At 43.8% G+C, this 11,942-nt stretch overlaps 1 protein-coding gene across 2 annotated transcripts in view; it reads right to left on the bottom strand.

Moving 5' to 3' along the window:
- Nucleotides 1–5,513: 5,513 nt before the first annotated feature.
- The window catches only part of LOC111751848 (uncharacterized), a 72,687-nt gene continuing 66,258 nt past the window's right edge, over nt 5,514–11,942 (bottom strand). For both annotated transcript variants that reach the window (XM_064278672.1, XM_064278671.1), the window contains one exon: nt 5,514–11,926. In XM_064278672.1, the coding sequence (XP_064134742.1) occupies nt 10,268–11,842 (1,575 nt within the window). In that variant the 5' untranslated portion in view covers nt 11,843–11,926 and the 3' untranslated portion in view covers nt 5,514–10,267. The remainder of the gene's footprint in view (nt 11,927–11,942) is intronic.

Below are 11,942 nucleotides of genomic sequence, written 5' to 3'. Positions count from 1 at the left end.
ATTGAAGAGACAGACATTCATGGAAGGCTTTGAAGGGGCGAGTGCTCCTTTTTTGTGCCCTGGGTGCTCTTGCAGGGGCTTTAGGAAATTTTGGAGACGTGTCTTCACAAAGGGGGCAGGCAGGGCTTTTCTGATGATCCACTCATCTCCTGCCCCGAGGGGTGCACACAAGGACAGATTACCCAATAAGTATGTCAGAAATGTGGTGAAACCCGTGTGAAATTGTGCACTACAGGTTAGTAAGTAAACACAACTAAGCCCATGCATACCTTGCACACTGTGAGGCATTGTATATTTGCTTACCGGTTAATCCGCTCCTGGTGCACACCCTTGGTTCACCATAGGGCAGCCTCTTAACCCAGTGTATTTACAGAAAGAGAAGCATGCTGAGAGAAAGACGGAATATACTTATTTGCATGATTTTGTTATTATTGTATTTGCATTCACCTGGGCAGGTAAGAATGGTGTACCCTGGTGGTGTAGTGGTTAAGATCTGTGGCTGCTAACCAAAAGGTCGGTGGTTCAAATCTACCAGGCATTCCTTGGAAACTCTATGGGGCAATTCTATTCTGTCCTATAGGGTTGCTATGAGTTGGAATTGACTCGATGGCAGAGGGTTTGGTTTGGTTTTGGGGCAGGTAATGAGGTTTCAGTTTGAAACCCTGCTGAGAATTTGCATTTCTACCTGTTGATCCCATTGCTATGGAGTCAATTCCAACTCATAACGACCTTATAGGACAGACTGGAGAGTAGAATTGCCCCATAGGGTTTCCAAGGAGCACCTGGTGGATTTGAACTGCCGACCTTTTTGTTAGTAGATGAACTCTTAACCACTAGCAACCAGGGTTTCACTGAAATCAGAATCTACAGTTTAACAGGATTGGCAGGTGATTCTTATGTATAATAAATTTTGAGAACCACTGCTCTACTAATGGTTCCCAGAATCGGTCCTACCCAGCAGCATTACCATCTCCTAGGATTTGTTAGAAATGCAAGTTCTCAGCAGTGGCTTGAACCAGAATGAACCAGTTCGAAAACTTGGTTCCAATCCTTCCCACTGCTCCTATGTGGTTCCAGTAACAGAAAAGAGCGAATTTGCCAAGAGGATTCAAAACTTTAATGCCTTCCGTCATCAACTCCAAAGTTCTGTTCCTGAGTAGGTGGCTGAAAAGGGTTCTCCTTCCAAACTACTGTTCACACAGATGACAGAATAATCTTTAAAAATTTAACTTTTTATTTTGAAACAATTGTGGACTCATAAGAAGTTACAAAAATAGTGCAGAGAGGTACCTTGTATCCACCCCGATTCCCCCAATGGTGACATCTTACATAATTATAGTTCATTATCAAAGCTAGGAAATTGATTACTTCATTACAATTCAAGTATTTGTGTCTGATTTTCAAGTCCATCTGTGGTCAGACAGTTCAACTGCTTGGCAGTGCTCAGTGGGTTCTCCTGCTTTCAAGAGTCTCTCTGCCTTATCCCCATTCTGAGTGTACAGTTTGAGAGTAAAGAGTGATTGTTTTGTTTTGGCCTAGGCTTGGGGTAAATATTCTGCTCTGCAGGACCACAGATGTAGATCAGGCCAAAGATCCTTCTCAGCCACTGGCTCAGGAACAGAATTTTGGAGTTGAAGGAAGGCATTAAAGCTTTGAATCTCCTTGGTAAATTCATTCTTTTCTCTTACTGGAACCACACCGGAGCAGTGGGAACCATTAGAACCTAGCTACCTGGCCAGGTGAATGCAAATACAATTATAAAGAAATCATGCAAATACCTTCAGAAGGAGCCTTGTAGGACAGTAGTCTGAAAAAAAATATGTAAAAACCAAAAGTACACAGCTTACCTGTGGAAGTCCAAAACAGAGTCCCTTCTGCTTTCCTGTCACCTTGCCGTGTCCCTCACCTCCCCTCAAACAGTGCTTCCCAACCCTAAGGCCAGAAAGGCAAAACACAAGCCATCCTTTCAACAGAGTAGAAATTTAAGGGATACAACAGGAAGCAAATGGCCATTTTATTGTTACATTTTCTGCAGGAGTTATAATTGCTTGGCTGTTCCTTTCCTACTCATTAATGACCCTAACAGTTCTTCTATTAAGTGATAAATCCTCTGTGTATTCATGACCAGCTGGATTAATTCTACAACCCAAACTGAAACAATCAAGATAATTGAACTATCCCTGGAGCATTAAGGAAGCCAGCTGCTGTGCAAGGCAGACAATAAACTTATCTGGCCACAGGAACCCTGTGCCCCGGAAAGAAATGCTGAAGCAAGAACTGAATGGGATTAAGAAGATAAACTTTAGGAACAGCCAGAGGGAAAATGAAAACAGGGAAAGGAGCTTCCGGTTCTTTCTCGACCCTCCCACTTCCTCTTTTGGCCTGAATCCTGGCAACCACTGAAGCTAGCTGACTTATTCCCACTGGCACATCAACTGTGGGGTTGATAGGGAAGAGAGATGACCTGAAAGGATGTGCCCTCCAACTCCTATCCCTTCACTCATTGTTCACCCTGAGCAACATCTGTTCTCTGAAAAGAAACACGAGGAAGGAAAGCAGGAGAACATTTGCTTATTGGCGTTCAGCTTTTTCTTTTGTGGAGGTTGGATGCTGAATGGGTGCGGCTGGGCAAGTGGATGACGGTTGGATGATGGACTGTTGAGCCTCTATCACTCAGGATGGGCACATTGTATAGCCAGATGCCCACTTACTTGCTGCATATGATTGTAACCAACCCAGTACCCTGTATGTGGACTATAGACCTTTAAAGATACTTTCATTGTATTTTCCTAGAGAATAAGCTCTAGTTTAGCTGGTCAAACAGCTGAACAGATGGAATGACTCACATAATCTCTCTCTCTTTTATTATTGTGCTTAGGTGAAAGTTTACACAGCAAATTAATTTCTCATTTACAAATTTACACACAAATTGTTTCGTGACATTGGTTGCAATCCTTGCAATATGTCAACACTCTCTCCCTTCCACCCTGGGTTCCCCATTTCCATTTGTCCAGTTTTACTGTAACTTCCTGTCTTCTAGTGTTTGCTCTTAGGCAGGTGTTCCCCATTTGGTCTCATATACTTGATTGAACTAAGAAGCACGTTCCTCGCGCGTGTTACTGTTTGTTTTATAGGCCTGTCTAATCTTTGGCTGAAAGGTAGACTTTGGGAGTGGCTTCAGTTCTGAGCTAGCAGGTGTTCAGGGACTATAGTCTCAGGGGCTCCTCCAGTTTCTGTCAGACCAGTAAGTCTGGTCTCTTTTGTCAATTTGAATTTTGTTCAACATTTTTCTCCCACTCTGTCTGGGACCCTCTATTGGGATCCCTGTCAGAGCCATCAGTGGTACTCATAGTCTCTTTATAAACAGATTGCTGTCCACTGTCAGGGCTTAACTCATCTCTAGATTGCTGACTAGAAAGTCACTCTCAGCTCTTAATTCCCAAGACCAAACGTCCTCATCCACCAACACAGCATTTGGTTCATGAGTGGAATAAACTCCAAGTCCTTTCCCTGGGCTGAATGGTGGGAATGAGAATTTTGTTTTCCCAGGGCCATTCTCTTTTGAGTGAACCATGTTTAAGTGTTTAAATGAGGAAATTCATGGTTGGAAAAACTTATCCTGCCACCACTTCTTCTCCTTCCAAACTATCATGTACAGAGATAACAGATATATTTTTCAAAACTTAACTTTTTTAAAACTTTTTATTTAGAAATAATTGTAGACTCATAAGAAGTTCCAAAAATAGTGCACAGAGGTCCCTTGTACCCACCCAGATTCCCCCAATGGTGACATCTTACATAAACTATAGTTTATGTAAGATGAATGGACAACAAAAGGTGGCATATACATACAGCAACGTGTCCATTCATTTGAGTTGTTTGTGGTTTGAACCCATCAGCCGCTCCATGGGGCAGGATGTGGTATTTTGCTCCTGTAAAGATTTCAGCCTTGGCAACCCTGAGGCAGCTCTACTCTGTCTTATAGGGTTACTATGAGTCAGAGTTGACTTGAAGGCAATGGGTTTTGGTTTTTTCCCTTCTCCAAATTGTATCTTTCATCTTAGCTCTGGTCATATCTTGCCTTGTCCATAAAACTTCCCAAAGCTACTCTAGCCCTCTTTGAGCATTCCTTATTTGAAGTTCATTATGTTCTGAAATTACTTACAGCACGGGTTGCATAATTTAGCTTTTTTTTTTTTTTTTTTTACAGTTTTGCATTATTTTAAACAGCTGTTTCAAGGCTTTTGCTAGACTGGAAACTCTTCAAGATCTCTCTCTCTCTCTCTATATATATATATATCACGGTAATATATCACAGTACGCTCGCACAATTCTAGGAATGATCAATAGATGTGGATTTCCCTCACCTTATCAGGAAACCAGACCAAAAAAATTTTTTGTTGTTGTAAAAACCAGGAATGTCTTATAAGACATTTTCTAGACCTTTCGTTGTAGCTTTCTCAACTTTGAGTTAAAAGCACACTCTGTGCTGGGCCTGCGCCAGCCTAGGCCCAGTGGGTTTGGTCTGCGCTCACTGTGACGTGGTATGCTGCTGAAGTCACCTTCCTTTTGGCCTGTGTCTCTAGGTAAATGGTGAGCTCATTGAGGGCAGAGACATTATTTCTTTGGTGTTTCCTCACAGCACCTATTGCAATGTCTGCTTAAAAAAAAAGGAACTTGAGTAATGTTGTCCGGATGATGGACAGGGGGTGAGGGCTGGAAGTAGGTGTTGCACGGTTTTCAAGGAATCTACGTTAATAACCAAAGCAAGTTGTGGAAGAAGTTGCCCCTGGCTTATAGGACAAACCAAAGCCTGCATGGCAATATGCTTTAGCTCTCAGTTTCTCTACTGGGGAAGAATGAATAGTAATGAAAGAAAAAAAAATTGCTGCCACTAAGTCGATTCCAACTCATAGCAACCCTACAGGACAGAGCAGAACTGCCCCATAGGGTTTCCAAGAAGCACCTTGTGGATTCGAACTGTCAGCCATTTGGTTAGCAGCCCTAGCTCTTAACCACTATGGCACCAGGGTTTCCAATAATAGTAATAAAAAAAAATAGCCAACGTTAATTAAGCACTTAAGTTCATGTCAGGTACAATACAAAAAGATTAACAACAAAAGGGAAAAAAATAGATAAATGAGACTTCATCAAAATTGAAAACTTTCGAGCCTCAAAGGACATTATCAAGAAGGTGAAAAGACAACCTACAGAGTGGGAGAAAATATTTGGGAACCATATAACTGATAAGGGTTTAATATCCAGAATGTATAAAGAACTCCTACAACTCAGCAAGAAAAAGACAAACAACCCAACTTAAAAATGGGTGAAGGACTTGAATAGATATTTCCCCAAAGAAGATATATAAATGACCAGTAAGCACATGAAAAGATGTTCAAGGTCATTAGTCATTAAAAAAATGCAAATGCAAGTCAAAACCACAATGAGATACACTTCACCCCCCAGTAGGATGATTATTATCAGAAAAAAAAAAAACAGGAAAATAACAAGTGTTGGCGAGGATGTGGAGAAATTGGAATAATTGTATATTGTTGGTGTAGCTGTTGTGGAAAACTGTTTGGTGATTCCTCAAAAAGTTAAACACAGAATTACCATATGACCTAGCAGTTAAATTGAGAACAGGGACTCAAATGGATACTGGTACGCCAACGTTTATTGTAACATTATTCACAATACCGAAAAGATGGAGACAACTCAAATGTCCATCAACAGATGAATGGGCAACAAAAGGTGGCATATCCATACAGTGGAATATTACTCAACCGTAAAGAGAACTGAAATTCTGATACGTGCTATGATGTGGATGAACCTTGAAAACATTATGCTGAGTGAAATAAGCCTGACACAAAAGGACAAATATTGTATGATCCCACTTACATGGAATATCTAGAATAGGCAAATGCATACAGACAGAAAATATATTAGTGTTTACCAAGGACTGGGAGTAGGGGAGGAGAGGAGGAGTACTTAGTTTCTATCTGGGATAATGAAAAACGTTTAGAAATAGTGGTGATAGTTGTACCGCATCGTGAATCGTACACTCAAAAATGGTTAAAACAGCAAATTTTATGTTACATATATTTTACTACAATAAAAAAAAATACATGGCAGGCACTGCTCTAAGGATTTTACACATATTGTCTCTCTTAATCTTCACAGCAATCTTAAGAGGTAGGTACTATTTTTAGCTCCATTTTATAGATGAAGAAACTGATGGATAGAAGTGTTAACTCATTTACCCAAGCTAGTATGGAGAAGTCAGGATTTGAATTCAGATCATCAGATTGCAGAGCCCACACTCCTAAATTCGTGTGAGGAATCAGTGAACATAAAAGCCTTGAGACTGAAGCATTTGTGCCTGAGTAGCTGAGGTGGTTAGAGCTCAGGGCTAGGGGAGTGGATATTGTGTATCCATTACCTCTGCTCCCTTCCAAGGCCTGACCTTGGCTGGAAAATGGCTGCACAAGGAGTCTGAGTAAGAGACTGAAAGACAGTACAACCTCATCCCTGCTGCTGGCAGAACAACTCTAAGCCTGCATCCTACTGCAAATGGGTCAGCAATGTCACGTTCATATACTAAGGACGACATGTTTTGATGTTATGGAGCACTGTGAACTCCTTGGAAGCTAAGGACTATATAAACTCTGGGTACTGTGGGATTGTTATTTAAGGCAGATCCCAAGAAAGAGCCATTGTGTTTCACAGGGCTCCCCACTACCTCCCCACGGGGCCCATTTATTTTACTGTAGGAAATGAATAATGTTCAGCAATTTCTTTACCTTGCTGTGCAATTAAAGTATATTCCCTTGGGTACCCAGCCCAGCTCATGTATACAGGAAGGGGCCCCCAAATGGCTGAGTCGGTTTTAGAACAATATACATCCTGCAGGAATACTTCCTGTCACCAAACTTCACTGAGCCCCTGAAGCAAAAGAGTAAACAGTTTTGGTTCAGGTAAAAAAAAAAAAGAAAGACCTGGATGAAGCAATGTACATGCATCACTGGGGCTGAGAGGAAGGCTTGGTGGGGTTTTGCAGGCAGGAAAGGGAGAATAGGGTAGTCTTCTAAGAGAGAAAGACAGTCTAGCCATAGGGGAGAATTGAGCAAAGCCCTGGACGAGGGATGTTTATGGTGTATTTGGGGAACACTAGGCAAGCAGCTTGGTTGAAGCAGGTGGTTCCTGTTGGCGAGCAGTGGTAGATAGAGCTGGAAATGTATCCTTCAGAGAGGCAGGCAGGCAGGCAGGCAGAAGAATTTAGATTTGAAATAGGAAGAAATAGTGTATTGCAACTAGAAATTTCAGCTTAAAAAGGCTTGCCCCTGATTCATCATGTTGCCCTTATAAATGGAGAACTTTTCACCGTGGGATGCTCAGGTCACTGTCCTCTCCCCTGGTCCCTACCTCTTTTAAGTGCAAGCTATGGCAGTAGTAGGACAAAAAAAGGGTATCCTCAGAGCTAGACATGCTTCTCAGGGGCTTGGGTTCCCTCTATAGCACTGTACCCAGACCCCTGTCATTTGCCTGCTGTTGTACTAGAAGGTTCCCAAGACCAGTGTGACACAAGAAATACGTTTTGTAAATGTAGTCTTTATTCGTGGCTTTTTGACTATCCTGGTAAAGTGAGCTGTAAGATGATGATACCTCAGACCCCTCTTACCCTTTTAGCTTCAAGCATAAACCAGACCAAGTCCTGGGCAACCAGTTACTCCTTATCTCTTTTCCCCTGCTCCTCCCCTTGTTCTGCTTAGCTTTCCTGTACTGAGTTTCACAAGGTAAAGGAACACCCAGGCAAAGCTTTACTGCTGACATAGGAGACAGTAGACGAGAGGACTCACCAGGGAGAAAGAAAGCATTGACCCTCTTATTTTTTGTCCCCCCCGCAAAGCCCTACTCCACCGAAAGTTTTTCATGCCCCATATTGTAACCTTGATGCATAACAGAGAGCCCCTCACTGACGTTAGAGTGAGTGGCAGTGAGGCTATGTGGCCAGGCCTTCAACTCCCACATACACACAGTCGCTCTTCTGGGTAAGGCCCTGGGTTGAACAGCAAGAGATGTGGACAACTAGGGATACTGCTGTCCCCCTTGAAGGAGATCTAAGTGTAGCTGGATCCCTCGGGGCAGGAGATCAGTGGTCCATCAGAAAAGCCCTGCCTGCCCCTTTGTGAAGATACTTCTCCAAAATTTCCCAAAGCCCCTGCAAGAGCACCTGGGACACATAAAAGGAGCACTCGCCCCCTCAAAGCCTCCCCTGAATCTGTTTCTTCAGTGTTGCCAGAGAATGCATCAGGGCATCGTTTGAACCGAAGTGACCCCAAAGCCAGCCTACACAAAAGGCCCAAACAAAAATTTGCTTTTGAATCTCAGACTCTACCCAACTATCTTGTCCAGGCAAGCTTCCCAGACAAGATTTCAAAAAGCATAACAAGTGACAGCGACAATATAGCCAGAGTAGAACAGTCCCTGCAAAACCAGGCAAAGGTTGGTTGTAGCGGAAGCAAAGTAACCTTCCCTCACAGGTTGCCCTGGTTGTCTGAGCAAAACTCAAGTCCCTGCCCTCCTTCCCAACATAGTTGTCTCTGTTCTGTTCAGTCCCTGTCGAAGGTGCTGGATCTCTTTGTCAGCAGCTATGGGCTGAGGAGTCTTCCACTAGGAAAGGTCCCGTCCCCTCAGCTCCTCCAATGCTGGGTTACTCTCCTCCACTAAGTTCACTGTGGAAAAGTCATTTCTTCTTTTTATGTTTTCCCTCATTCATGTTTTCTTGATTATTTGATGATTATAAAGTGTTACATGGTGAGGTAGAAATTTAGAAGTTACAGAAAAGGGCTAAGAAGCAGAAAAAAACATCACCCAGGATTCTATCATCCAGGATTAACCAATGTTAACACAGTAGCATGTGTCCCCCGGTCTTTATTGCTATAGATATTTTTGGCTATGGTTCAGGTCATACTACCTCAAAATGGTAACTACCATTTTATCTCCTGCTTTTTCCCTTTCAGCATTTTATCACAAAACATTTTTCCACCCCTTTAAGAATCTTCCTTACCATAATTTTAGATGGAGGCATCATATTCCATCTTATGGATACACTGCCATTTATATAAGTTTCAAAACACATAATCTCACAGCACAAGACTTCCATGAGATTAAGTGCTGAAATATAAAGTAATAATAGGTGACGCTGTTTGGGGGTGGCGTAGTGGTTAAGAGCTATGACTGCTGACCAAAAGGTCGGTAGTTCAAATCCACCAGCCGCTCCTTGAAAACCCTACGGGGCAGTTCTACTCTGTCCTATAGGGTCGCTAGGAGTTGGAATTGACTCCATGGCACCTAACAACAACCTAACAACAATTCTTCTAAGTGCTTCCTGTGTATTAACTCATTTAATCCTCATACCGACTCTACGAGGCAGGTGCTACTATCATCCCCATTTATAGAGGGAGAAATTGGGGCACAGGAGAGATAAGTGACTTGCTCAGGGTAACACAGGAAGTGAGTGGCAAAGCAAGGCTTTGAACTCAGGCCTTGTGGCTTTACAGCCTGGGCTCTTAGCTGTGTAAACTGACCAGTCCCAGAACTAAATGTGGTCATTGAGGCAGCTTACCATCTAATGTACAACATACAATAACATTTTCCAGTCAAATGGAAGTGTACTTAGGATCCAATACACAGTCTGTCATTGGTTTACAGTCCAAAGTCACAATACTGTCTATCAGCCAAAAACAACAAACCTGTCCCAAAGCTATTAGGAAACTTAAGGGCAAGAGAATAGACAGAAAGGTGTTTTTGCTTCTCGGAAGTGTTACTCTGTACATGCCAATTATACAGTTGGTGCCAACGGTTAAGATCTCAGTTACTAGCTAATAGGTTGGCAGTTAAAATCCACCCAGAGGTGCCTTAGAAGAAAGGCCTGGCAATCTACTTCCAAAAGATCACAGCCATTGAAAACCCTATGGAGCACAATTCTACTCTGATACACATAGGGTCGCCATGGGTCGGAATCAACTCCACGGCAACTGGTTTGGCTTTGTTTTTTACCAGCTTAAAACTAGAGAAAGAAATCACCCATTAAGAGGGCAAATGTGGTACTACCATATTAATAAAGGAGAAATTTACCGTTTGTGTAGTGAGCCTCCCTTTCCTCAGAGCGGCACTTTCAACACTTCTCTCTTCCAACCAGATGTAGACAGCTGCACTCCCAGGACCCAGAGTGCTCATTAGGTCCAGTTCTTTCCTCTTTCCCTTCTTACAAACCTCCCCAATTCCCTGACTGGGCTACCTGAGATAGGACGCTTTCCAAAACCTGTGATCCCTGCCTTGCCATCACCGAAGTATCCATGTGGGTATGGACTTTGGTCAGGGTCAAAGCCTCCATCCTCTCTTTTAAGCAGAGCTCCTCACAATAATAACAGTCAACGTGCCTAGCAGAATTCATCACTGTGTGTTCCCAGAAGTTCTGATCTCCTGGAAATCTCTCAGGGTTTCTCCAACCCTGAACAGATTTCAGGGTTTGCTTCACACTGCTCTGCAGTTGTTTCCCATCTCCCCTCTTCTGCCTCCTTCTCCTGGGCTTGTTAAACTTGGAATGTATGTCTTCCTGATGAAAGGCCCCCTGAGATGAAATCTGGTCGGGAGCTGTTAGTGAGAGGGAGGTACCAGCTTCTACCCTCACAGGCCAAGGAAGAACAGACTTAGCTTCTTCCTTACTGTTCTGGCGACGCCCACTTTTCTGCCCCACATTCACCCCTGCACTTGCAACCCGAGAGTCCCCCTGAAAAGGAGTCTGAACGGGATCTGCTGCTCTGAATGATGCCCAAACTTGTACCGTCAGAGGCCAAGGACAAGCAAAGACACGTTTTTCTTTTCTATTCCTCCTCTTACGTCTGTTTTTCTCCCTTAGGTTTACCCCACTGTTGGCAGCACAGGAAGATCCCTCAAGGGAATTCTGTACCGGCACTGCTGCTGGGCATGAGGCACCAGCCGGTGTGCTCTGACACAAAGTAAGAACTGACATTTGGTCCATCTCACCCTTTTGACTCCTGCTTTCATGCTCCACAATGACCCCACCGTCAGCAACTGGGAAAGCCCCTGCACAAGTGGTCTGGGCCTGTTCTGGGGCTCTGAAAGAAGCCCAAGCCTGTACTGTCAACGGCCAAGGAGTAGCCAGGATATCTCTGTTCTTATTCATTGTCCCTTTATCTCTGCTTTTCTGCCCCATTTTTATATCTCCACTGGCTGCCAGCGAGGCCTCCTCAAGAGAGGCCTGAACTGCACTTGCTGCTGGGCACAAGGTACCAGGCGGTGCCTTTGAGGGCCGAGCCAGAATTGAAATCTTTTTCTCCCCGTCCCCCCTGTGATTCCTGCTTTCACCCACTCCACTGCTAGCAGCTGGCAAAGCCCCCACAACAGAAGTCTGACTCAGAACTGGGGCTGCAGAAGATGCCCGAGTCCCTAACGTCAGAGGCCAAGGAAGATACACATTCTTATTCTCCTTTCTATTCCTCCCTTTCCTGCTGCCATTCTTCCCTCTGTCTACCCCGCTGCTAGCAGCAGGGGAAGCCCCCTCAAATACATCATGAACCGGAGCGGCATCTGGGTGTAAAGCACCCACCTGTGCCCTCTGACACAAAGTAAGACCTAGCTTTTTTTCCACCTCACCATTCTCTTTTGGATCCCTGCATTTCTGTCCCATGTTTGCCCCACTACTTGCAGCAGGAGTAGCATCTTCAAGCAGAGTCGGAACTGGAGGAGCTGCTGCTGTTGGTGCTGCTGTTATTGTGGCTGGATCTGTGTCCCTTGCTTGGGTCCTCAGAATCTCCATGTGAGCTACAATGTCTTTTTCCACGTGTTTCTCCACCCTCAAATTTTGCTTTGCTTTTGTTTCTGGATCAGGTGGAATCTTTACCTGGAATAGAGAGAGC

Source organism: Loxodonta africana, chromosome X (genome assembly GCF_030014295.1).
Source record: "Loxodonta africana isolate mLoxAfr1 chromosome X, mLoxAfr1.hap2, whole genome shotgun sequence".
Lineage (NCBI taxonomy): Eukaryota > Metazoa > Chordata > Mammalia > Proboscidea > Elephantidae > Loxodonta > Loxodonta africana.
This window is presented reverse-complemented; position numbering and strand designations above follow the sequence as displayed.